The sequence below is a fragment of the Bufo bufo genome, chromosome 7 (genome assembly GCF_905171765.1).
Source record: "Bufo bufo chromosome 7, aBufBuf1.1, whole genome shotgun sequence".
Taxonomy (NCBI): domain Eukaryota; kingdom Metazoa; phylum Chordata; class Amphibia; order Anura; family Bufonidae; genus Bufo; species Bufo bufo.
This window is the reverse complement of record NC_053395.1, coordinates 163,415,343-163,441,013: the sequence shown is the minus strand read 5'-3', so window position 1 is coordinate 163,441,013 and position 25,671 is coordinate 163,415,343. Positions and strand designations below refer to the sequence as shown.

Sequence of the window (25,671 nt, the reverse complement as noted above, 5' to 3'; positions counted from 1 at the left end):
GATGAGCACTATGGGGGCACTAAGAAGGGGTATATTATACTGGCAAATTATGGGGGACACTGAGGACATCTAGATGGGCACTATATAGGGGCATTTTATACTGGTACATTATGGAGGGCACTATAAGGAAAGGGAAAAAGGAGAACTATAGGGGCATTTACTGGGGGCATTATATATGGGTATTTTATACTGGCACATTATGGGGGGCAATATGGGGAAGGGGGAGAGTAGCACTATGAGGGCATTGACTTGGGGGCATTATATAGGGGTATTTTATACTTGCACACATTATGGGGGCACTATGGGGATATTTGATGGACTAGGGCACTAAAAGGGGGCATTTTTTGTACTGGCACACAAAATATGGGCATTTTTGTACTAGTGCACTGGCACATAAGGGGGCATTTTTTTTTTGTACTGGTGCTCATTTTCACGAGGCATTTTCTACTGTCGCATTATAAGGAGAATTATGACTACGGGGGAAGGGGGGCATTATGGTGGGCTTTATTACTACTGGGGTACTATGGGGAACATGATTACTAGTATGGGCATTATGGGAGCAATATTACTTCTGGGGCACAGTGGGGACATTAATACTGTTGGGGGCACTATTACTACCAAGTGCACTCTGGCAGAGAATTATTAGTTGGGACTTTGTAAAGCACTATTACGGTGTGGGGCATCCTGGCAGCTTAGCACAGTTGTTTTTGGGGGACATTATGTTTACACTATTGATGTCAGGGACACCATTTGCTGGGCGCAGTTATTTTAAGACAGTGTGCCAATAATTATTGAAGGGCACTATCTGCATGGTACTAGTATTTTTAGTAGTATCATATTGGGGAGCACAGCGGCACAATGTTGGGGTGGTAGCATGATTTGTCCAGAAGATTGGAGGATGATGGAAAAGTAGTAAACTAATTTTTTTAGTTTGTCAAACGAGACGAGAGATGGGTGAAAAATAATCATGGTGGTCTGGTCTGAAAGGAGAAGATTAGGAAAGAACATCTACATCAGAGGAGACATCACTGGATGTAAGAGGTATGTAGTGCTGTATTTCCCTGTATGTTTTGTAGTGATATACGTAATGTTAGGAGGGAATGTGTTAGGTAGAGTTGAGCGGACACCTGGATGTTCAGGTTCGGCCGAACTTGAAAAAAAAGTTCGGGTTCGGGAGCCGAACTTGATCCCGAACCCCATTGAAGTCAATGGGGACCCAAACTTTTGGCCACTAAAATGGCTCTAAAATAGTCCTTGAAAGGGCTAGAGGGCTGCAAAAGGCATCAAAATGTGCTTAAGAACATGACAATTGTTCTGAAAACAAATGTGGATTGGGAAATGACTTAAAATAAGATAAAATACAGAAAAAAAAAATTATCTGGATCTAGGATGTGGCGGTGTAGGTGGAAGCGGCGGTGAAGGAGGAATAGGTAGCCAACACTTATTTGTGTTATTTTTTATTTTTTAATTGGGGTATTCCCCAAATTATTGGGACATATAACAAAATAAAACAAAGAATAAGTGCACTTGAGTACAAGAATGGATGGCTGAGGCTGGTATAAATGTCTATTCTGCACAAGGTACGGACAAGTCCTGTGGGATCCATGCATGGTTAATTTTAATAAACGTAAGCTTGTCCACATTGGCTGCGGCCTGTGATAATGCTCTCTGCCGTGCTAAACACACGTTCACACTATACACTGGCTGCAGGGCAGGTCAGCACCTCCAAGGCTGACAAAGCTTTTCCACATGTCGGCCATGCTAACCCTGCCTTCTGAGGTGCTGGCGCTGACACAGCTGCGTTGGCGACCTCTTCCTCCTCCCATGCCTTCGCCTTGTGCTTCCACTTGTCCCCCGGCGTCAGTCGGGAATGCTCTCAGGAGCGCGTCTACCAGCGTGCGCCAGTAGTCGCGCATCTTCCGATCACGCTCCAGTGAGGGAATTAAGGACGGCACATTGTCTTTGTAACGGGGATCCAGCAGGGTGGCCACCCAGTAGTCAGCGCACGTTAAAATGTGGGCAACTCTGCGGTCGTTGCGCAGGCCTTGCAGCATGTAGTCGCTCATGTGTGCCAGACTGCCCAGAGGTAAGGACAAGCTGTCCTCTGTGGGATGCGTATCGTCTGCTTCCTCCGTATCCCCCCAGCCACGCACCAGCGATGGGCCTGAGCTGCTTTGGGTGCCACATTCCTCCTCCTCCTCCTCCCTGGCCTGAAAGTGTTAGAGATGACCCCTCGTCCTGGGCCACATCCTCTTCCATCATCGCCCTAAGTGTTTTCTCAAGGAGACATAGAAGTGGTATTGTAACGCTGATAACGGCGTCATCGCCACTGGCCATGTTGGTGGAGTACTCGAAACAGGGCACACAGGTACTCGAAACAGGGCACACATGGAGGCCCAGTCATTGGTGGTGAAGTGGTGCTGTTCCGCAGTGCGACTCACCCGTGCGTGCTGCAGCTGAAACTCCACTATGGCCTACTGCTGCTCGCACAGTCTCTCCAGCATGTGCAAGGTTGAGTTCCACCTGGTGGGCACATCGCATATGAGGCGGTGAGCGGGAAAGCCGAAGTTACGCTGTAGAGCAGACAGCCGAGCGGCGGCAGGATGAGAACGCCGGTAGCGCGCACAGACGGCCTGCACTTTACGCAGCAGCTCTGACATGTCAGTGTAGTTGTGAATGAATTTTTGCACCACCAAATTCAGCACATGCGCCAGGCAAGGGATGTGCGTCAAACCGGCTAGTCCCAGAGCTGCAACGAGATTTCGCCCATTATCGCACACCACCAGGCCGGGCTTGAGGCTCACTGGCAGCAACTGCTCGTCTGTCTGTTCTATAACCCGCCACAACTCCTGCGCTGTGTGGGGCCTGTCCCCCAAACACATCATTTTCAGAACGGCCTGCTGACGTTTACCCCTGGCTGTGCTGAAGTTGGTGGTGAAGGTCTGTCGCTGACCGGATGAGGAGGTGGTATAAGAGGAGGAGGAAGCCAAGTAGGAAGAGGAGGCAAAAGGAGGCAAAGAATGATGCCCTGCGATCCTTGGCGGCGGAAGGACGTGCGCCAAACAGCTCTCCGCCTGGGGCCCAGCCGCCACTACATTTACCCAGTGTGCAGTTAGGGAGATATAGCGTCCCTGGCTGTGCTTACTGGTCCACGTATCTGTGGTTAGGTGGACCTTGCCACAGATGTCTTTGCGCAGTGCACACTTGATTTTATCCGATACTTGGTTGTGCAGGGAGGGCACGGCTCTCCTGGAGAAGTAGTGGCGGCTAGGAACGACATGAGCTGTTTGAAGCTGTCCGTCTCCACCAGCCTGAATGATAGCATTTCAAAGGCCAGTTTAGAAATGCTGGCATTCAGGGCCTGGGATCGAGGGTGGCTAGGTGGGAATTTACGCTTTCTCTCAAAGTTTTGTGAGATGGAGAGCTGAACGCTTCTGTGTGACATGGTGGAGATGCTTGGTGACGGAGGTGGTGTTGTTGGTGGCACATCCTCTGTTTTCTGGGCGGCAGGTGCCAACGTTCCTCCCGAGGCAGAGGAAGAGGCGGAGGCAGCAGCAGAAGAGGGAGCAGGAGGGGCCTGAGCCCTTTCTTGGTTTTGAAGGTGCTTACTCCACTGCAGCCCGACATGTAGATGCCTGGTCATGCAGGTTGTGCTAAGGTTCAGAACGTTAATGCCTTGCTTCAGGCTCTGATGGCACAGCGTGCAAACCACTCGGGTCTTGTCGTCAGCACATTGTGTGAAGAAGTGCCATGCCAGGGAACTCCTTGAAGCTGCCTTTGGTGTGCTTGGTCCCTGTTGACGGTGGCCAGTAGCAGGCGAACTGTTTTGGCGACGGCTGCTCTGATTTTGCACCCTGCTCCCGCTTTTGCTACGATGTTGGCTCGGTCTCACCACTGCCTCTTCCTCCGAACTCTGAAAGTCAGTGGCAGAAAGACGCAGTAGTTGGCACCTGTGTTTAGTCATCATCAGAGACGTGCTGAGGTGGTATTCCCATGTCCTCATCAGGAAACATAAGTGGTTGTGCGTCAGTGCATTCTATGTCTTCCACCCCTGGGGAAGGGCTAGGTGGATGCACTTGGGAAACCCTGCCAGCAGAGTCTTCAAACAGCATAAGAGACTGCTGCATGACAGGTTCCCCGATATGCACGGGGGTGATGTGACAGACTGATGGACATGGGTTTCAGGCGCCACCTGTGTGCTTTCTGCAGAAGACTGAGTGGGAGATAATGTGAACGTGCTGGATCTACTGTCGGCCACCCAATTGACTAGCGCCTGTACTTGCTCAGGCCTTGCCATCCTTAGAACGGCATTAGGCCCGACCAAATATCGCTGTAGATTCTGGCGGCTACTGGGACCTAAGGTAGTAGGTTCAGTAGGACGTGTAGCTGTGGCAGAACGGCCACGTCCTCTCCCTGCACCAGGGGCTCCACCAACACCACCACGATCATGACCGCGTCCCTTATTAGATGTTTTCCTCATAGTTAGCTTTCACAAAGCAAAGTAAAAAGTGGTTAAGTATGCTTAAAATAATTAACCGCCAATATAAACCCTGATGTAGGTTATTGCACTTTTTTTTTAAAACTCTATATGACAGCGGTATATGTGGCCTAAATGTGACAGTCACCTATGCTCGTGTAATCACAGATGTGCACTATATCAGAGTTTTTTTTCACCACAGTATCCTAAAAGCCTTATTTGTGGCCTAAATGTGACAGTCACCTATGCACGTGTAATCACAGATGTGCAATATATGAAAAAAAGGTGTTTTAAGCACAGTAAGCAAAACGCTGTATTTCTGGACTAGCAGACATGCAGATAGATAGTGCTGGTGCACTATTGTCGCATAAAATGGCTGCCGATTATGTATTGATATTGACAAACTGAAGTAAAAAAAAGTTCGTTTTCAGCAGTAGTTGGCTCAGGGCAGGCTTAAAATAATTGTGCACTGCACCCACAAAACACATTTGATGTAGATCGCTGAGTAAAAAGGCAGTTCTTGATAATATTTCTCCCTGATCTCTCCCTGACAGCAGCTGCAGCCTCTCCCTACACTAATCCGAGCAGAGTGACAGGCGGCGCTACGTGACTCCAGCTTAAATAGAGGCTGGGTCACATGCTGCAGTTGGCCAATCACAGCCATGCCAATAGTAGGCATGGCTGTGATGGCCTTTTGGGGCAAGTAGTATGACGCTTGTTGATTGGCTGCTGTGCAGCCTTTCAAAAAGCGCCAAGAAAGCACCGACCCGAACTTTTACGGAAATGTTCGGGTCTGGGTGCCGAAAAACCTAAAGTTCGGTATGAACCCGAACTTTACAGTTCGGGTTCGCTCAACTCTAGTGTTAGGTTGAGAATTTGGTATGGGGGGGGGGTTCTGTTTCAAATTTCACCTCAGGTACTGTAGCAGAAAGGCTAGGTGCAGCCCTGATTCTATGGAGCCCTGCCACAGGGGTAGCGTCTGATCTTTCAGAGGGACTGAGGCTACCGCAAGGAACAAACAGCTCCCCTGATTGCCTTGCGGTTGAGCCGTCTTGGTCCCAGGAGTTCAGTGCTCCCAGGAAAAACTGCCTCAGATATTGTGGGCACAATTGACCATGGCATCTGAGGGTTTAAGGCTAGGTCTACACGACGACAATAAGTCGCGTGACATTTTGTTGCACCAATGTCGCGCGACAATTTTTTTAATGGCAGTCTATGGTGTTGCACTGCAACATGCAACATGCTGCGACTGCGACGCAACAGTCTCAGAAAATCCATTCGAGATGGATTTTTCTGCGACTGTTGCGTCGCAGTCGCAGCATGTCGCATGTTGCAGTGCGACACCATAGACTGTCATTATAAAAATTGTCGCGCGACATTGGTGCAACAAAATGTCGCACGACAAATGTTGCGCCCTATCTGTCGCGCGACTGATCTGTCGTCGTGTAGACCTAGCCTAAATGTCTGCCATTTGCATTATCGCCAATCATGGACATTAGCACTGGGTGTCTGCTGTTTAAAGCACGTACGGTGGCTCTGGCACCTGCTGTGCTCTGGAGAGGTTGATAATTGAAAATTTGGTATGGGGGGGAGCGCTGTTTGAAAAAATTACCTTTAGGGATTTCCATTATACTTCATAGCTATAGCATTACGTTATTATATACTGCAATAAACCATCCCCACCCTACATAACTAGGGATACTAGATATTAACCCATAACCATCTTAGACCATATGATGATTGATATTAATATTAACCCCACTAAAAGGGTTTCTGACCCTTAAACTTTCACACTCTCTCGTTTGGTGCGGATCCGTCATGGATCTGCACAGACGGATCCATTCAGATAATACAATCGCACGCATCCGTTCAGAACAAATCCGTTTGTATTATTTTTAACATGGCCAAAATGGATCAGTCTTGAACACCATTGAAAGTCATTGGGGGACGGATCCGTTTTCTATTATGCCATATTGTGTCAGTGAAAACGGATCCGTCCTAATTGACTTACATTGTGTGTCAGAACGGATCCGTTTGGCTCAGTTTCGTCAGATGGACACCAAAATGCCACACTGCTGAGCTTTGCAATGACGGCATTCTGGTGGTGGCAGCAGCATGTGTTGATTGGCGTGCTGTCTGGCTGACCCTGGGTGCCGATACATGCTGTCTGACTGTGCCACTAGCTCCTTGCGACGACCTCCCCCTGCTTCCAACTTGTCTCCTCCTTCTCTCTGTCTCCCCTTCTGAACTTTCCCCCTCTTCTTCTTCTTCTCTTCGAGCAGGCACCCACGTGGCTTCCACGGACACATCGTCATCATCAACCACTTCACTTGACACCTCAGCAAAGGAAGCAGCAGCGTGTACAACATCATCATCATCACACTGTACGTCCATGTGTGTAATCCTGCCTGACTGAGACATATCCCTGTTATCTCCATCCTCTGGCAATAATGGTTGCGCATCACTAATTTCATCCAAATGATGTGTAAATAACTCCTCTGAGGGATCAAGTGAAGGGGCTGTGGTGATTGTGGTGGTAGTGGTGGTGGTTGCGGCGGGCGGGAGAGTGGTAACTTGAGAGCAGGTGACCAAAGCTGATCATGAGGAGGATGGTGCGTCAAGGTTCTTAGCGGAAGCTGTTGAAGATTGGGTGTCCTGTGTAAGCCAGTCGACTATTTTCTCAGAATTTTTTGGGTTCAGGGTACGTGGCCTCTGAACACTGGGCATTATTCCAGGGCCAGTGGAAATCACAGCACCACGAACACGACGGCCCCTGCGGGGTGGCCTGCCTCTGCCTGTCATTTTTTATTAGATAAGTGTTACTATGCGTGCAAGGTACTGTGCCACCCTATATAAGTGGTGGGCAGTGGGCACAGTACAGTCTGTGTGGGCCTAACGCACACTGGCTTGCAACTGTGATTATATCACAGAAAAATATTAAATAGATTTTTTTTTTATCTGCGAGGTATTTTCTCACACCCTGTATGAATGGTGTGCACACAGTGCTGTCTGTGACTGAGCCTGCAGCCTCTCACACACGGGCAGGCAACTGCAATATATGTATATATAAAAAAAAAAGCAGACTGATGTACCAGCCCTGAAAAGGGCTTTTTGGGGTGCTGTCAGGACGCTGTCCTTACAGCAGATGAATCTGTGGACACAGAACACTGCCCTAGCTAACGCTTTCCCTATTTAATCAGCAGCAGCACTGTCCCTCCTCTCACACACTGGCAGGCAACTGCAATATATGTATATATATATATATATATATATATATATATATATATATATAGAATAAAAAAAAAAGCAGAGTGATGTACCAGCCCTGAAAAGGGCTTTTTGGGGTGCTGTCAGGACGCTGTCCTTACAGCAGATGAGTCTGTGGACACAGAACAATGCCCTAGCTAACGCTTTCCCTATTGAATCAGCAGCAGCAGCAGCACTTTCCCTCCTCTCACTGAGAATGCAGATTCAGAATGAATCTAAAATGGATGCTGTCCGGGAAGTGGGAGGGTCTGGGAGGGAGGGTCTGCTGCTGATTGGCTGGAATGTGTCTGCTGACTGTGAGGTACAGGGTCAAAGTTTGCTCACTGATGATGTATAGGGGGCGGACCGAACATCGCATATGTTCGCCCGCCGCGGCGAACGCGAACAAGCTATGTTCGCCGGGAACTATTCGCCGGCGAACTATTCGGGCCATCTCTATTGCACAATACTACAGGGTGTCCTACAAAAAAGTAATCCGCCTCCAGTGATGGTATGACAAGATGAACGAGCAAGTGTATTGTTTTTTTATTTGCCCACAAGTCACAAAAGATGCTGAAAGTGGTCCCTGTTCACATCTATGCATCTTTGGGCAGGTCAGATTCTGTTGGCTGATACTGCTTGTGATGCTGCGGATAGTGTTTGTAATGTTCTCCTTGAGTTCATTCAGGGGATGTGGATGGTTAGTGGACACTTTGTTTTAAATTTCCCACATATAAAAATCACATGTAGACAAATCTGGGGAAAGTGGTGGCCATAACTCATTGCTCACAGTTCGCTTCTCCATAAACAGTTCATGAACCGGTGCCAGTGAGTTCTGTTAGGTGCAGCATGTGCAATGGGCGGCCTCCCCCAGGGCCTTCTATATCGTGCATCCCATGTGTAGGAAATGCTTAGTGGTATGTTGTGGTCTAAAATGTGTCTTTAAGTGTGTCACGGATCTCCTACCTGGATACCTCTGGACCCCAGGCTTTGGCTCCGAAGCAATAAATAGGGGGGAATAATTGAGAGATTTGAAAGACTAACTTGAGTTCAGACCTTGAGATGAACTTCAATGGCAGCTTTACTTGAATAAACGTTTCTCCAAACAGTTTCAGGCTTTGTCTTGATTCCAGCAGGCTTTAGCATTAAACTGGTAGGCAAACTCAACTCTGCTATATTTTTCTCTCTGACTCTGCTGTACTGACAGGCTGGCTGTATAACTCAGCTTCTTTTGTATGCTGCACTTCTTCTCTGTAGTCGGACTTAGTCTCATTCGAGGAACTAATTTCCTGGCTTTTGAGGCTTCTATGTTTCAGCCTCCATGGCCAGCAGAGCTTAGGGTGCTCTGGCTGGCGGGGGCACGTCCAGCAGAGACATGCCCCTGCACACCCTTCCCCTAGCTGGGGGTGAACTAGACTAACTCTAACTGGTCCCCACCCTTCCTGCAGGAAGTAGTACTAGCCCACTTCTCTCCAGAGGGGGGTAGAATGGAATGGTAAGTTCCATTCTATCTAAGATAGCTCTGCCGTGTTTGCTGCCACCTGCTGGTGAACCAGGCATATTACATGAACATAGCAGTTGCAAACAGATAAGAAATGCACAGTGTATAGGACCTTCACATATATACATAAGATGACATTATATTAGCCCATTAGAGATAGTAGCAGGGTGCAGTAGTGGTAACACCACTCTGGGGTGTTACACATGTTGCCCCATCTTGTTGGAAAAAGCCAGTAATTTTTTCTTTTGGTGTTAATTTGTTGTAAAACTGTTCAAAGATGTTCAAGTTAATTTGGGGCATTCACTGCCACAAATGCCAATTTTCTGGTCATGAAGTGGTGTTTCGTGAGTCAAATGGGGATTTTCAGCAGACCAGAACCTCGTATTCTGGGAATTCATGTGACCCAATAAACGAAACCAAGCTTCGTCGGTCATGAAGTACAGCAGTGGGTCCAAATGCCTGTCAACAACCAAGTACAGTAATTTACGTGTTTAGCTTTGTCAGACTCTTTTGGTTCCTGCACACACGTTACTCGGTACGGTTTCAGTTTCAGAGATTTCTGAACTTGCTGACATGTCATTTGGGATACATCAACTTGATGAGACTGTCTTTGAGTTGAATTTTGGGGGCTACATGCAATCTGCTGCTGAATTTTATGCACAACAGAGCCAGTTTGGCGCCATTTTTGAACCAGACTCTGAATAATACCGGGGTTAGCTGGTCGTTTTGTTGCTGGGTTCTTATTGGCAAAGGTCTGTTGCGTTTCCGTAATCTATCTGCTTCGCACATAGCCTTTCACAGTCATTATTTGCTGGGAAAACACCATCTTTTTGACACAATAGGCCACTTTTATCAAACTGAATAATAAATCCGCCTTAGTTGCCCATAGCAACCAATCAGAGCTCAGCTTTTAGTTCTTACAAGGCTCTGAAAAAATGAAATTGGTTGCTATAAACAAATAAAACAGATTTTCTATTAGGCAGTTTGATTGTATATGAAAAATAACCTATAAAGAAATATACATTTTCTTTTAAAAGACCTATATCACAGTAGAAAGTTTAATAAGCATGTATGAGATACTGATGCCATTTCTATGATGTTGCTCAATAAATCTTATTGTTACAGATTCCGAGAGATACTTGGAGAAGAGACTGATTCTGTCCGGCTGAACATGCTTGTAAAACACTTCTGTGTCTTTGCTTGCAAACATTAAGATGGAGACCTGCTGAATCTATAAATAAGAACTCTTCTTTTTTCATATTCTCCTAAACAGAACTAATTTGAGTAAAATAAAAATATAATTAAAGAGCATCTGTCAGCAGTTTTGACTATCCCAAACTGTTTAAGTGTCTTCTTCCCCTTTTTGTTTATTGTTTGGGTTTTCTTGTGTTGCTCTTTTCCCTGTCATTTGTGTTTTAGGCCTGAGAGACTCCTGTTCGTCCTACCGTTTGGAGGAACAGGTTGTTTCTTGTCCTGACATTAGTACCAGGGTACTACAGGGTGAGTTTACACTTGCAGTCAGTCAGGACTTTGATTAGGGTTTCACTAGGAGGTGACCTGCTCCTTTCCCTAGTTTCCAGGCCTTTTCCCCTCACCCCTTTCCCTCCTACGTTCGGTATGGGTTTCCCTCCCACACCGAAGTGTGACATTATAAACCGCCAAATCATCATTTTTTTGCTTGTCAGTACAGCCATGGATCCTATCGCTGCACTGGCCGAACATGGGCGGTCATTGGAAGTAGCTGACCTCCACACGACCGTCTCACAGATCCAGAGACCACAGGCTGCTGGTGGTGGTTGCCAGGCCTGTCCTGAACCAAAAGTGGCCCTCTGTGGGAAGTGACAATTTAATTTTGTTCAGAGAGGTGTGCAAATTGTATTTTGAGCTACGTCCACACATCTGGGGATGATAGTCAGTCAGAGTTGGTGTGGTTATTTCATTGCTTAAAGGGGAGCTCAGTCTTGTTTTATTTTTTTTCTGCCGACCGGATCGCAGTCCCTCCGGTTGGTGGATGGATTTTTCAGAGCTCTGGGTCTCGTATATGATGACCCGGACTGGACCTCCCTGGCCGAGACCAAGTTACGTGGCCTTTGTCAGGGAGAGCGTTCTGCTGAGGTCTATTGCTCTGAGTTTAGGAGGTGGGCTACGGATACTGAGTGGAACGATCCGGCTCTCCGTGGTCAGTTCTGTCAGGGATTATCAGAGAGGCTGAAGGATGCTTTGGCCTTTCATGAGAATCCTGAGTCTTTGGAAGCAGTTATGTCTATTGCTGTACGCATTGATAGATGCCTGAAAGAGAGATCTAGGGGCCGCCACTCTCAGGATGTACTATCACCTAACTTATCAGCTTTCTCTGACAATTTGGGTGAAGATACTCTTGAGTTTAGGTCTGGGGATGAACTTATGCAATTAGGGGGAGCTACCCCTGGATCCACTTTCAAGAGTATTAGTCGTAGGAAGGGTATGTTTTTTCTGCGGACAAAATGGACATTTTATGAATGTATGTGTCACGGCGGACAGGATACCAGATACGCAGAAAATAAACAAACAAGTGTCTAGGCGAGAAGCTGGGGATCAAGGTCACCTCCTGACAAATCCCTACCAGCTCTCCCTATACTTCTATGCCCACGTTCAGACCCTGAAGATGGGAATAACGTGTCCTCGTGCCTGGGCTGAAAATTCCCTAAAATCCCTAAGATGGTGAAAGGGGTATAGAGGCAGCCTGCTCCCTCAGAACCTGGAGGGGGCAGGCGTCTCTCTAACAGCCTAGACAGCCAACCACAAGAAAACAAAAACCAACTTATCTTTTCTGAGCAGGAACAGCAAATCCTTCCTTCCTTCCTTCCTTTCACAGAGCCAGACAGAAGCTATAACCCGCACAGGACACTGGGAGTGGGTGTAATTTAAACTCAAACCAACGACCCCACCCAGTGCACCTGAAGGGAGGCGGATATAGCTCAACTCCAAAACAAAATAAAAGTCTACACACGTGCTGCTAACCTGGCAGACCTCCGCACATAGCCTGAGCAGGGCATGACAGTACCCCCCCTTCTACGGGTGACCTCCGGACACCCTGGCCCAACCTTATCCAGGTGGGATCTGTGAAAAGCCCTCACCAGTCGGCTGGCACTAACATCCAGAACCGGAACCCACATCCTTTCCTCAGGGCCGTATCCCCTCCAGTGTTCCAGGTACTGAAGGGAACCCCGAAGAACTCTAGAGTCAAGAACCCTGGAGATCTCGAACTCTAAATTTCGATCAACCAGAACAGGGGGTGGAGGCAATGGCGATGGTTCCACTGGTTTCACATATTTCTTCAGTAAAGACTTGTGGAACACATCATGGATCCTCCAAGTCTGCGGAAGATCCAGACGAAACGCTACTGGATTGACCACCGCAGATATTTTGTAAGGTCCAATAAATCTTGGACCCAGTTTCCAAGATGGTACTCTGTTTAATATTTTTTGTAGATAACCACACCAGATCACCCACACACAGGTCCGGATCAGTCATACGTCTCTCGTCAGCTATTCGCTTATACCTCTCACCCATCTAATCCAAATTCACTTGGATCGTCCGCCAGATAGAAGACAAGGCAGAAGACAATCTCTCCTCCTCTGGCATCCCAGACAAACTAGTCCCAGAAAAGGTACCAAACTGAGGATGAAAACCGTATGCGCCAAAAAATGGCTACTTACCCGTGGACTCCTGCCTACGGTTATTAAAAGCAAACTCTGCTAGGGACAAGAATGAGGACTAGTCCTCCTGATTCTCAGCCACAAAGCACCTCAAGTAGGTCTCCAGGTTTTGATTAGTACGCTCTGTCTGCCCATTCGACTGCGGATGAGAAGCCGAAGAGAACGAAAGTTGAATGCCAAGCCGAGAGCAGAACGCCCTCCAAAACCTGGAGACAAACTGCGTGCCCCTATCAGAAACCACATCCGAGGGAATGCCATGCAATTTCACGATATTATCAACAAAAATCTGAGCAAGAGTCTTGGCATTGGGCAGACTGGCTAACGATATAAAGTGATCAATTTTACTAAAACGGTCAACCACCAAAATTACTGTTTTCCCAGAGGAACTCGGCAGATCCGTAATAAAGTCCATAGACAAGTGCGTCCAAGGACGAGACGGAATAGACAAAGGAAGGAGTGAACCAGCAGGTCGAGTATGAGCAATCTTTGACCGTGCACAGGTTTCATAAGCTGCTACGTAATCCTCAACACTCTTACGTAACCCGGGCCACCAGAACCTCCGGGACAAAGGATCAAAGGTGGACTTACCAACAGGATGTCCAGCAAGGACAGTATCGTGATGCTCCTTGAATACCTTGTATCACAGTCCATCAGGAACAAACAACCTCCCTGGGGGACAAGAACCAGGAGCCCCCTCCTGGGCTCCCAACACCTCAATCTCCAATTCGGGGTACAGAGCGGAGATCAACCAAAATCGGAGCAGGATCCTCAGAATCACATACCCCAGGAAAATTGCGAGACAACGCATCTGCCTTGACGTTTTTAACCCCCGGGCGAACAGTAACCACAAAATTGAACCTGGTAAAGAACAGTGACCATCTGGCCTGTCTAGGATTCAGACGCTTGGCAGATTGCAGGTAAGCCAAATTCTTATGATCCGTATATACTGTAACGGGGTGAGACGCCCCCTCCAACCAGTGACGCCATTCCTCAAAGGCCAATTTGATGGCCAGCAATTCTCCATCTCCTACATCATAATTCCTCTTGGCGACCGAGAGCTTCTTGGGAAAAAAAATCACACGGAACCCATTTGCCAGGAGATGAACCCTGCGACAGCACTGCTCCAACCCCCACTTCTGATGCATCAACCTCCACCACGAATGGCTGAGACACATCGGGCTGCACCAGAATGGGAGCAGACGCAAAACACTCCTTAATAGCCGAAAAGGCCTGCAATGCCTCATCTGACCAGACAGAGACGTCGGCGCCCTTCGTCATATCGGTCAGAGGTTTTACAATGGTAGAATAGTTCAAGATAAATTTTCTATAATAATTAGAAAACCCCAAAAACCGCATCAAAGCTTTCTGATTCTCCGGTCGGTCCCATTCCAGAACCGCCCGGACTTTTTCGGGGTCCATCCGAAAACCAGAGTCAGAAAGCAGATATCCCAAAAACGGAAGCTCCTGCACAGAAAACACACATTTCTCCAATTTGGCATATCATTTATTCTCCTGAAGGATCTTCAAAACCTGTCTCACGTGATCCTGATGGGTCTTCAGATCAGGAGAGTAAATTAGAATGTCATCCAAGTAAACTACCACGAACCTCCCCACAAAATGATGAAAATGTCATTGGCGAATCGCTGAAATACCGCTGGCGCGTTAGTTAACCCAAAAGGCATAACCACATTCTCGAAATGACCCTCATGCGTGTTAAAGGCCGTTTTCCACTTCCTTGATTCTGATCAGATTGTAGGCCCTCTGAAATCCAACTTGGAGAACACCTTGGCTCCAACAATCTGATTATTAAGATCGGAGATCAAAGGAAGGGGATATGGATCACGGACTGTAATACGTTTCAATTCCCGGAAATCCAAACAAGGTCTCAGGGATCCATCCATTTTCTTTACAAAGAATAAACCTACTGCCACCGGAGACTTAGGCTGAGTTCACACGGGCGAGATTTCCGCGCGGGTGCAATGCGGTAGGTGAACGTATTGCACCCGCACTGAATCCGGCACCATTCATTTCAATGGATCTGTGTACATGAGCGTTTTTTTTTCACGCATCAGTTCTGCAATGCTTTAAAATCGCAGCATGTTCTATATTCTGCGTTTGTAACGCAGGACAGGCCCCATAGAAGTGAATGGGGCTGCGTGAAAAACGCACTGCATCCGCAAGCAAGTGCGGGTGCGATGCGTTTTTCACTGATGGTTGCTAAGAGATGTTGTTTGTAAACCTTCAGTTTTTTATCACGCGCGTGAAAAACGCATCAAAACGCATTGCACCCGCGCGGAAAAAACTGAACAACTAAACGCAATCGCAGACAAAACTGACTGAACTTGCTTGCAAAATAGTGCGAGTTTCACTGAACGCACCCTGAACGCATCCTGAGCCAATCCGTCACGCCCGTGTGAACCCAGCCTTAGATGGCCTAATATGACCTTTTGCCAAACTCTCGGCAATATACTTCCGCATGACCTCTCTTTCAGGTTGAGAAAGATTGCAAAGCCGAGACTTTGGCAACTGAGCCCCTGGGATGAGATTAACTGGACAATCATAGTCACGATGAGGGGGCAAGTCTAAAGACATCCGCAAAATCTGAGAGATACGGAGGTAGAGTCGTAGTATACACACCAGAGATAGATGTGCCAAGACAATTATCCGAACAAAATTCACTCCAACCAATGATCTGTCTGCTTGCCAATCTATAATTGGGTTATGTTTTGTCAACCACGGTAACCCTAAGACTATAGGAGCGGGCAATTCCTTCATGACAAAACCAGACATAATCTCAACATGTGAATCACCCACCCTTAACAGAATACCATGAGCAATATGAGTGAGACTCCTTTGAGAAAGAGGGGAAGAATCAATTGCGAAAACCGGAATCTCTCTTTCTAAAGTGCAAGTACTTAGACCCAGATTTTGAAGAAAAAGAAAATCAATAAGGTTTACCCCAGCACCACAGTCAATGAATATTTCAACAAAAAAAATTCTTGAGTCTAGCGCCAACATAGCTGGAAGGAGAAAACGAGTATTACAACAGGGAGCTTGCATACCTGCTTGCTCCACCACTCCATTCACACTACCAAGAGTCATGGATGATTATTTTTTTTTCTTTAAGTAAACCTCTTTGTGTTTCTTTCTCATCAACATGCGGTTTAACAAAAGGATAAGCAAAAATAAAATGACCACTTTTTCCACAGTAATAACATAGTTTATGCAACCTCCTAAAGTTCCTACTACCAGAATGGAAAGATACCTGACCCGGCTGCATGGGTTCCTCCCCTACCCCAAAGTTACATGTCATATTACCCTGGGGAGCAGATGAGACGAAACCACTCCCCGAAAGGATCCCTTGCGCGGAGGGAACCTTACACCTCTCTCTAATACGTCTATCTAACCATACTGCCAAAGACATAGCATTCTCCAATGTATCCGAGTACTCATGAAAAGCAAGGGCATCTTTCAATCTCTGATAACCCCTGACAAAACTGACTACGTAATGCAGGGTCATTCCACTCTGACTCGGTAGCCCATCTCCTAAACTCAACGCAGTAAGCCTCTGAAGTATGTTCACCTTGTAATAAATTACGCAATTTGGATTCCGCCATCGAGACCCGATCTGGGTCATCATAAATTAATCCCAAGGCTTTAAAAAATTCTTCTACCGACCCAGTGGGCCAGAGAACCGGACGGCAGAGAAAAGGCCCAGGATTGCGCGTCCCCTTTTAAGCAGAGAAATTATTATCCCTACCCTCTGACTCTCACCAGACGAAGATGGACGCAGCTGAAAATACATCTTGCATGACTCTTTAAAGCGGATAAAGTCATCCACACCCCTGCAAATCTATCAGGGAGAGCGACTTTAGGCTCCCCATAAATTTGACTTCCTCCTATTGCACCTGATGCCAGAGCATTCTGACACTGTGTGACCGAATTACGCAGATCCGCAACCTCTAGGGATAATCCCTGCATGCTAGCGCATCAATTGACTCCATCTCAAAACCGCTGAGCAATGGCAGTCAAAGTATTGGAGGGTTATAATGTCACGGCGGACAGGATACCAGATACGCAGAAAATAAACAAACAAGTGTCTAGGCGAGAAGCTGGGGATCAAGGTCACCTCCTGACAAATCCCTACCAGCTCTCCCTATACTTCTATGCCCACGTTCAGACTCTGAAGGTGGGATCAACATGTCCTCGTGCCTGGGCTGAAAATTCCCTAAAATCCCTAAGATGGTGAAAGGGGAATAGAGGCAGCCTGCTCCCTCAGAACCTGGAGGGGGCAGGCATCTCTCTAACAGCCTAGACAGCCAACCACAAGAAAACAAAAACCAACTCATCTTTTCTGAGCAGGAACAGCAAATCCTTCCTTCCTTCCTTTCACAGAGCCAGACAGAAGCTATAACCAACACAGGACACTGGGAGTGGGTGTAATTTAAACTCAAACCAACGACCCCACCCAGTGCACCTGAAGGGAGACTGATATAGCTCAACTCCAAAACAAAACAAAAGGCTACACACCTGCTGCTAACCTGGCAGACCTCCGCACATAGCCTGAGCAGGGCATGACAGTATGGCCATGCATTCAGCGCCAAAAAGAAAAGGGGGGCGTCTAATTCACATCTGACTCTTGGAGTGGTAAGAGGGGAGTCAGAGAATGTGCATTTGTCTTTGACTGACTGGTAGTACCCGATTTCTCCTGACTGCCGAGGTGGCACTAGAGTCCAGGACTGTGGGGATTGAGGTGCTTTTTGACAGTGGGGCAGGGGGTGAATCTTATTGATGGTCAGTTCGTCCGTATGCACGGGTTGTCACCGAGTGCATTAAAGAAACACATTTCCATTTTTGCCATTGATTCTGCACCTCTAACTCAGAAGTGTTTGTCTAAGATGTTGCATGACATCAGATTAAGAGTGGGTGACTTTCATGAGGAGTTTATCTCGTGTTTTGTGATAAAAGGTCTCCCTGCTCTGTTGGTTCTGGGTTTACCGTGGTTAAGCAAGCATAATCCAACCATCGGTTGGCAAGCTAGACAGATTCTGGATTGGGGTGATTATTGCGTTGAAAATTCTGAATACGTCTTTTTATGCTTTAACCACTAAAACATTACCCTCTTTTTATATCTAATTTTTCCTATGTATTTTCTGAAAGTGGATGCCAGGATTTACCTCCGCATCGGGAATATGATTGTCCTATCAACCTTATTCCCGGAGCTAAGTTGCCCAAATCTAGGTTGTATAACCTTTCTGGACTTGAAAGAAAAGCCATGAGAGAGTATATTACAGAGAGTTTGGCTGAAGGACACATAAGACCTTCCAAATCTCCTGTGACTGCAGGGTTTTTAAAAAAAAAAAAAAAAGTATGAACCCTTAGGCTATGTCTGGATTTCCATGAGCTCAATCGGATTACTGTCCGTGATCCTTGCCCCCTTCCTTTGATTTCTGATTTGTTTAACCAGATTGTTGGTGCCAAGGTGTTCTCCAAGTTGGACTTAAGGGGGGGGGGGGCAAATAATCTGGTTAGGATGAAGGAAACGGATAAATGGAAGACAGCTTTTAATACCCCAGAGGGTCACTTTGAGAACCTGGTCATGTCTTTTGGGTTGACCAATGCTTCTGCGGTTTTCCAGAATTTTGTGAATTACATTTTTCATCACCTGGTGGGGAGGTTTGTTGTCGTGTATTTGGATGACATACTAATTTATTCTCCAGACATGGAGACTCGTCAGGATCACGTTAGACAGGTGTTAAGAGATAATAAATTGTATGCAAAATTGGAGAAGTGTTTTTTTTGCTGTGCAGTTTGTGGGCTACCTGCTGTCATCTTGGGGTTTTTGAATGGATCCAGAGAAAGTCTGTGCTGTATTGGACTTGGAACGACCCAAAAATCTGAAGGCTCTTATGCGGTTTTTGGGGTTCAACAACTAGGCTTACCTGGAGTCGGCTAAATGACTGAACCTGAGACAAGCCAGATGGTCTTAGTTTTTCCCCAGATTCAATTTCATTGTCACTTATCGTCCTGGGGTTAAGCACAGCAAGGCAGGTGACTTGTCACGTAGTTTTCCTGGAGGTGGTGATTTTGAAAATCCAAGTCAAATACTGTCGTTGGGGGTGGTGATATCCGCTCTATACCCTGACCTAGAGGTGAAGGTGTTAGAGGCTCAGGGAGACACACCGGATTCTTGTCCCTCTGGGAAATTGTTTGTTCCATCTGAATTGCGTCACAAGGTGTTTGAGGGACATCAGTGTACGGTTCTTACGGGACACCCTGGGAGCAAATCCACTGCTGAACTAATTTCTTATATTTTTTGTCCAAATTTGGGAAGGCGTCCTGTACTAGACTGGGGGTACAACTGTCCTTTCCTTTGGCTTTTCATCCTCAGTCGAACGGACAGACCGAACACACTAATCAGTCTGGAGACTTACTTGAGATGTTTTGTCACTGAGAACCAGGAGGAGTGGTCTTTATTTTTGTCTTTAGCAGAGTTTGCAATAAACGACCGTAGACAGGAATCCACTGATAAGTCGCCATTTTTGGGGGCATATTGGTTTCACCCGCAGTTTGGCACATTTTCTGGTTCTGATACTTCTGGTGTTCCTGAGGAGGAAAGTTTTTCATCATCTATATGGCGGAAAATTCAAAATAACTTGAGGAATTTGGGCAACAAGTATAAACGTCTGGCTGACAGGAAACATATGAATGGTCCGGACCTAAGAGTGGGTGATTCTGTGTGGCTGTCCACAAGAAACATTTAGTTGAAGGTACCTTCTTGGAAGTTGGATCCAAGGTTTATTGGACCATACAATGTCACTGCCATTGTTAATCCGGTAGCCTTTCGTCTTGAACTTCCTCAGGCTCTGAAAATTAATACGCCTATAAAAGAACTACCAGACCGCATGGAATCAATGTTGTATTAATTTAACAAATTAGAATAAATAACAATAAAAACAAGTGCTGGAAAAAAGGCAACATCACCAGAGGAGATCACAATGGAACTAATTCATACTGCTCCAACATGAAGTACAAAAATGTAAAGTGCAATTGCTATTGCAAACAGTGCTACAGATTACAAGGCAGAATCAATTACCCATACACTGCGTGCAGAATTATTAGGCAACTCCTTTCAGAGTTTTTATAAAACCCTCTATAACTTAGAATCCGTTTTGGATGTGTCCTCTGTAGATTCGGTGGCCATGGATCAGTTTTTAGATTCCATTGACCTTCCGAGTCTTACTGAGGCCCAGTTAGGGAAACTAAACTCCCCAGTGACAGAGCAGGAAATTCGCGAAGCTATTATGACATTACCGAATAATAAAGCACCAGGGCCAGACGGCTTTTCAAATACATATTATAAGTTATTTCAAAAAGAGCTTTGCCCTTATTTATGTCAGATTTTTAGGGAAATGGTGAGTACCGGTCGTTCTCCAAAAGAGATGCTGGAGGCGAGGATAGTCACCATTCCAAAAACTGACCTTCTTTCAGATGATGTAAGGGGCTTCCGTCCGATATCATTGCTAAATACAGATGCAAAAATTTACGCAAAAGTATTGGCAAGTCGTCTGGCTCCCTGTATTACTGCTCTTGTTCATATGGACCAGGTTGGATTTGTAAGAGGTAGGCAGTTGCAGGATAATACCAGGCGGACATTAAATATCCTGGACTATGTCCAGAGAGGAGAAATTCCAGCGCTTTTAGTTACCCTAGACGCCGAGAAGGCGTTTGACCGCATTAATTGGCGGTTCGCCTTCTCGGTGCTGGGGAGGATGGGATTTACGGGGGCAATCCTGGCGGCTATCAGGGCACTTTATACCTAACCAAGTGCTAGAGTATGGGTCAATGGGGCACTCTCAGACCCCTTCGATATTAGCAATGGTACCCGCCAGGGTTGCCCCCTGTCCCCCTTGATATTTGTTTTGACTATAGAGCCCCTGGCTCAGGCTCTTCGCCAGTGCCCTGATGTGAAGAGAGTTGATATAGGGAGTATAGAACATAAAATCAGTCTATATGCTGACGACATCATCTTGACGTTGTCAAATCCTGAAACGTCTTTACCAGCTGCTATAGACGTTATAACCTGATTTGGAGATCTCTCATTTTATAAACTAAATGCTCTTAAATCTCAGGCTCTCCCAATAAATATCTCTCCTATACAGATGAAGAAACTGAAGGATACCTTTGATTTGGATTGGCAAAACAATCAAATTAACTATTTGGGTATAAAGCTCACAGCATCATTCAAGAAGTTACAGTATATGTAGTAAATTATGTCCCATTGTTAGGGCTCTTAGAGAAGGACCTTGATAAATTGGCTAGGTATGAGGTGTCTTGGGTGGGTCGTATTGCATCATTCCAGATGTTCACCCTCCCAAGACTCCTGTACATATTTAAGACATTACCGATTATCCCTCCAAGCAGTTTTTTCCAGAAGTGCTCCAAACTGATCAATGCCCTAATTTGGAAACAACATAAACCGAGAATAGCAACTGTAATAATGCAGAGACCTAAACTCTGAGGGGGATTGGGGCTTCCGAATATCCATGAGTACTTTCTGGCTTCGCAGGTATCACAGTTAAGGGAATGGTGGGTAGGTAATTATGCGAAACAGTGGGTACAGATAGAAGCAACACTAACCCCTGGTAGTAATTTAAAAACTCTTTTGCTCTCAGTTCTTCACCCGACATTCATTTGGCCATCTCTCCCGTCGCTAGTATCTATGGCCTTGAAAAGCTGGGTCCGATTTCATAAATTGTGTACTTTGGAGCCCGGATCCTTCCCGCCCAGTGCCCCAGCAACTGTACTCAATTTTCTAATCCCGAATATTTCAGTGTCACCCCGAAGAACTCTAGAGTCAAGAACCCTGGAGATCTCGAACTCTAAATTTCGATCAACCAGAACAGGGGGTGGAGGCAATGGCGATGGTTCCACTGGTTTCACATATTTCTTCAGTAAAGACTTGTGGAACACATCATGGATCCTCCAAGTCTGCGGAAGATCCAGACGAAACGCTACTGGATTGACCACCGCAGATATTTTGTAAGGTCCAATAAATCTTGGACCCAGTTTCCAAGATGGTACTCTGTTTAATATTTTTTGTAGATAACCACACCAGATCACCCACACACAGGTCCGGATCAGTCATACGTCTCTCGTCAGCTATTCGCTTATACCTCTCACCCATCTAATCCAAATTCACTTGGATCGTCCGCCAGATAGAAGACAAGGCAGAAGACAATCTCTCCTCCTCTGGCATCCCAGACAAACTAGTCCCAGAAAAGGTACCAAACTGAGGATGAAAACCGTATGCGCCAAAAAATGGCTACTTACCCGTGGACTCCTGCCTACGGTTATTAAAAGCAAACTCTGCTAGGGACAAGAATGAGGACTAGTCCTCCTGATTCTCAGCCACGGGGCGGATTGGACCTTCTCTCCAAATTATTTATTTCGGATACCCTCTGTTCCTTTGAATATCTTCATGGGCAGTTCCTGATTCCACACACAGATTTTTATAAATATTTGTGTATTAGACATTTTTTTAAAACCAATTGTCCGTTTAATCTGGTGTGCAATCGGGAAGTGTTTAGTCTGTGGGCATTGGCTCCGCCACAATGCACACGACTGCGGCCTCTATATATGATGATGGGAGATAAGAGATCATTTGTTAAAACGACTCCGCTGCTTGCATGGGAGGGAGATCTGGGGTTGGTGTTCACTGATGAACAGTGGTCGGCAGCCTTCTCTTGCATAAAAAGAAATATTAGATGTGCTTTGCACTATGAGTCTTTGATGAAGACCACACTAAGGTGGTACTATACACCAGATCGCCTGAGTCACATATCTCCGGATCTCTCATGCTTATGCTGGCGGGGATGTGGAGATAGGGGTACACTGTATCACATCCTATGGTCCTGTCCAAAGCTGCAAGATATTTGGAGGGCCACATTCTCTCTCGCCTCGGATCTGCTGGGATACCAGCTCCCGCCATCCCCCTCACTAGCTCTCTTATGGATTGATCTGGTTGAGATACCATGTGAGGGGAGAGTGGTTCTGGGACACCTTTTCCTCTCAACCAAACTGGCCATAGTTAAAAATTGGAAATCACGGTATGCTCCTTCTTTAATGGAGGTCATCCGAAGGTTAAACTCTACCTATATATATGAACGTGTGCTGGCGGGAGCTGAGGAAGCTGCTGCGAGGTTTGAGAGGGAATGGGGTATATGGAGAGCTTCTCCACTCGCAGCACCAAACCTTGTTTGACATATTTAAGTATATTATATTGGTGTAGTCGAGCTCCTATATATGGCCGTATATCTGATAAAAATACGCCTGCGCAAATGTACCCCAACAACCGCACTGCATGTTTTGTCCTATGTTAGTATGTTCTTATGTCCTTTTTATGATGTATTGTTAGTCATTTCTGTTTGTTTTGTACTTCATTGTGGCATGTATATGAGCTACTAGTGTCGCTAACATGATTGTATATGGTATTAACTAGGTAGCCACTGGTGGCTCTTTAACCACCTCCGGACCGCCTAACGCAGGATCGCGTTCCGGAGGTGGCAGCCCTGCGCACAGTCACGCATATATGCGTCATCTCGCGAGACGCGAGACTTCCTGTGAACGCGCGCACACAGGCGCGCTCACAGGAACGGAAGGTAAGAGAGTTGATCTCCAGCCTGCCAGCGGCGATCGTTCGCTGGCAGGCTGGAGATGTGTTTTTTTTAACCCCTAACAGGTATATTAGACGCTGTTTTGATAACAGCGTCTAATATACCTGCTACCTGGTCCTCTGGTGGTCCCCTTTGTTTGGATCGACCACCAGAGGACACAGGTAGCTCAGTAAAGTAGCACCAAGCACCACTACACTACACTACACCCCCCCCCCCCCGGTCACTTATTAACCCCTTATTAGCCCCTGATCACCCCATATAGACTCCCTGATCACCCCCCTGTCATTGATTACCCCCCTGTCATTGATCAACCCCCTGTAAAGCTCCATTCAGACGTCCGCATAATTTTTACAGATCCACTGATAGATGGATCGGATCCGCAAAACGCATCCGGACGTCTGAATGAAGCCTTACAGGGGCGTGATCAATGACTGTGGTGATCACCCCATATAGACTCCCTGATCACCCCCCTGTCATTGATTACCCCCCTGTCATTGATTACCCCCCTGTAAAGCTCCATTCAGACGTCCGCATGATTTTTACGGATCCACTGATAGATGGATCGGATCCGCAAAACGCATCCGGACGTCTGAATGAAGCCTTACAGGGGCATGATCAATGACTGTGGTGATCACCCCATATAGACTCCCTGATCACCCCCCTGTCATTGATTACCCCCCTGTCATTGATCACCCCCCTGTAAAGCTCCATTCAGATGTCCGCATGATTTTTACGGATGCACTGATAGATGGATCGGATCCGCAAAACGCATCCGGACGTCTGAATGAAGCCTTACAGGGGCGTGATCAATGACTGTGGTGATCACCCCCCTGTCATTGATCACCCCCCTGTCATTGATTACCCCCCTGTCATCTATTACCCCCCTGTAAAGCTCCATTTAGACGTCCGCATGATTTTTACGGATCCACTGATAGATGGATCGGATCCGCAAAACGCATCCGGACGTCTGAATGAAGCCTTACAGGGGCGTGATCAATGACTGTGGTGATCACCCCATATAGACTCCCTGATCACCCCCCTGTCATTGATTACCCCCCTGGAAAGCTCCATTCAGACGTCCGCATGATTTTTACGGATCCACTGATAGATGCATCGGATCCGCAAAACGCATCCGGACGTCTGAATGAAGCCTTACAGGGGCGTGATCAATGACTGTGGTGATCACCCCATATAGACTCCCTGATCACCCCCCTGTCATTGATCACCCCCCTGTCATTGATTACCCCCCTGTCATTGATCACCCCCCTGTAAAGCTCCATTCAGATGTCCGCATGATTTTTACGGATGCACTGATAGATGGATCGGATCCGCAAAACGCATCCGGACGTCTGAATGAAGCCTTACAGGGGCGTGATCAATGACTGTGGTGATCACCCCATATAGACTCCCTGATCACCCCCCTGTCATTGATTACCCCCCTGTAAAGCTCCATTCAGACGTCCGCATGATTTTTACGGATCCACTGATAGATGGATCGGATCCGCAAAACGCATCCGGACGTCTGAATGAAGCCTTACAGGGGCGTGATCAATGACTGTGGTGATCACCCCATATAGACTCCCTGATCACCCCCCTGTCATTGATCACCCCCCTGTCATTGATTACCCCCCTGTCATTGATCACCCCCCTGTAAAGCTCCATTCAGATGTCCGCATGATTTTTACGGATGCACTGATAGATGGATCGGATCCGCAAAACGCATCCGGACGTCTGAATGAAGCCTTACAGGGGCGTGATCAATGACTGTGGTGATCACCCCATATAGACTCCCTAATCACCCCCCTGTCATTGATTACCCCCCTGTAAAGCTCCATTCAGACGTCCGCATGATTTTTACGGATCCACTGATAGATGGATCGGATCCGCAAAACGCATCCGGACGTCTGAATGAAGCCTTACAGGGGCGTGATCAATGACTGTGGTGATCACCCCATATAGACTCCCTGATCACCCCCCTGTCATTGATCACCCCCCTGTCATTGATTACCCCCCTGTCATTGATCACCCCCCTGTAAAGCTCCATTCAGATGTCCGCATGATTTTTACGGATGC

General features: G+C 46.8%; 1 protein-coding gene and 1 long non-coding RNA gene across 2 annotated transcripts in view; both read left to right on the top strand.

The window, feature by feature from the left end:
• The window catches only part of LOC121007921 (putative methyltransferase DDB_G0268948), a 230,177-nt gene extending 219,676 nt beyond the window's left edge, over positions 1–10,501 (top strand). Inside the window, exon 7 of the mRNA XM_040440189.1 lies at positions 10,350–10,501. Within this exon, the coding sequence (XP_040296123.1) occupies positions 10,350–10,437 (88 nt within the window). The 3' untranslated portion in view covers positions 10,438–10,501. The remainder of the gene's footprint in view (positions 1–10,349) is intronic.
• Positions 1–25,671, top strand: part of LOC121007922 — a 414,279-nt gene that overhangs the window by 258,282 nt on the left and 130,326 nt on the right. The window lies entirely within an intron of this gene.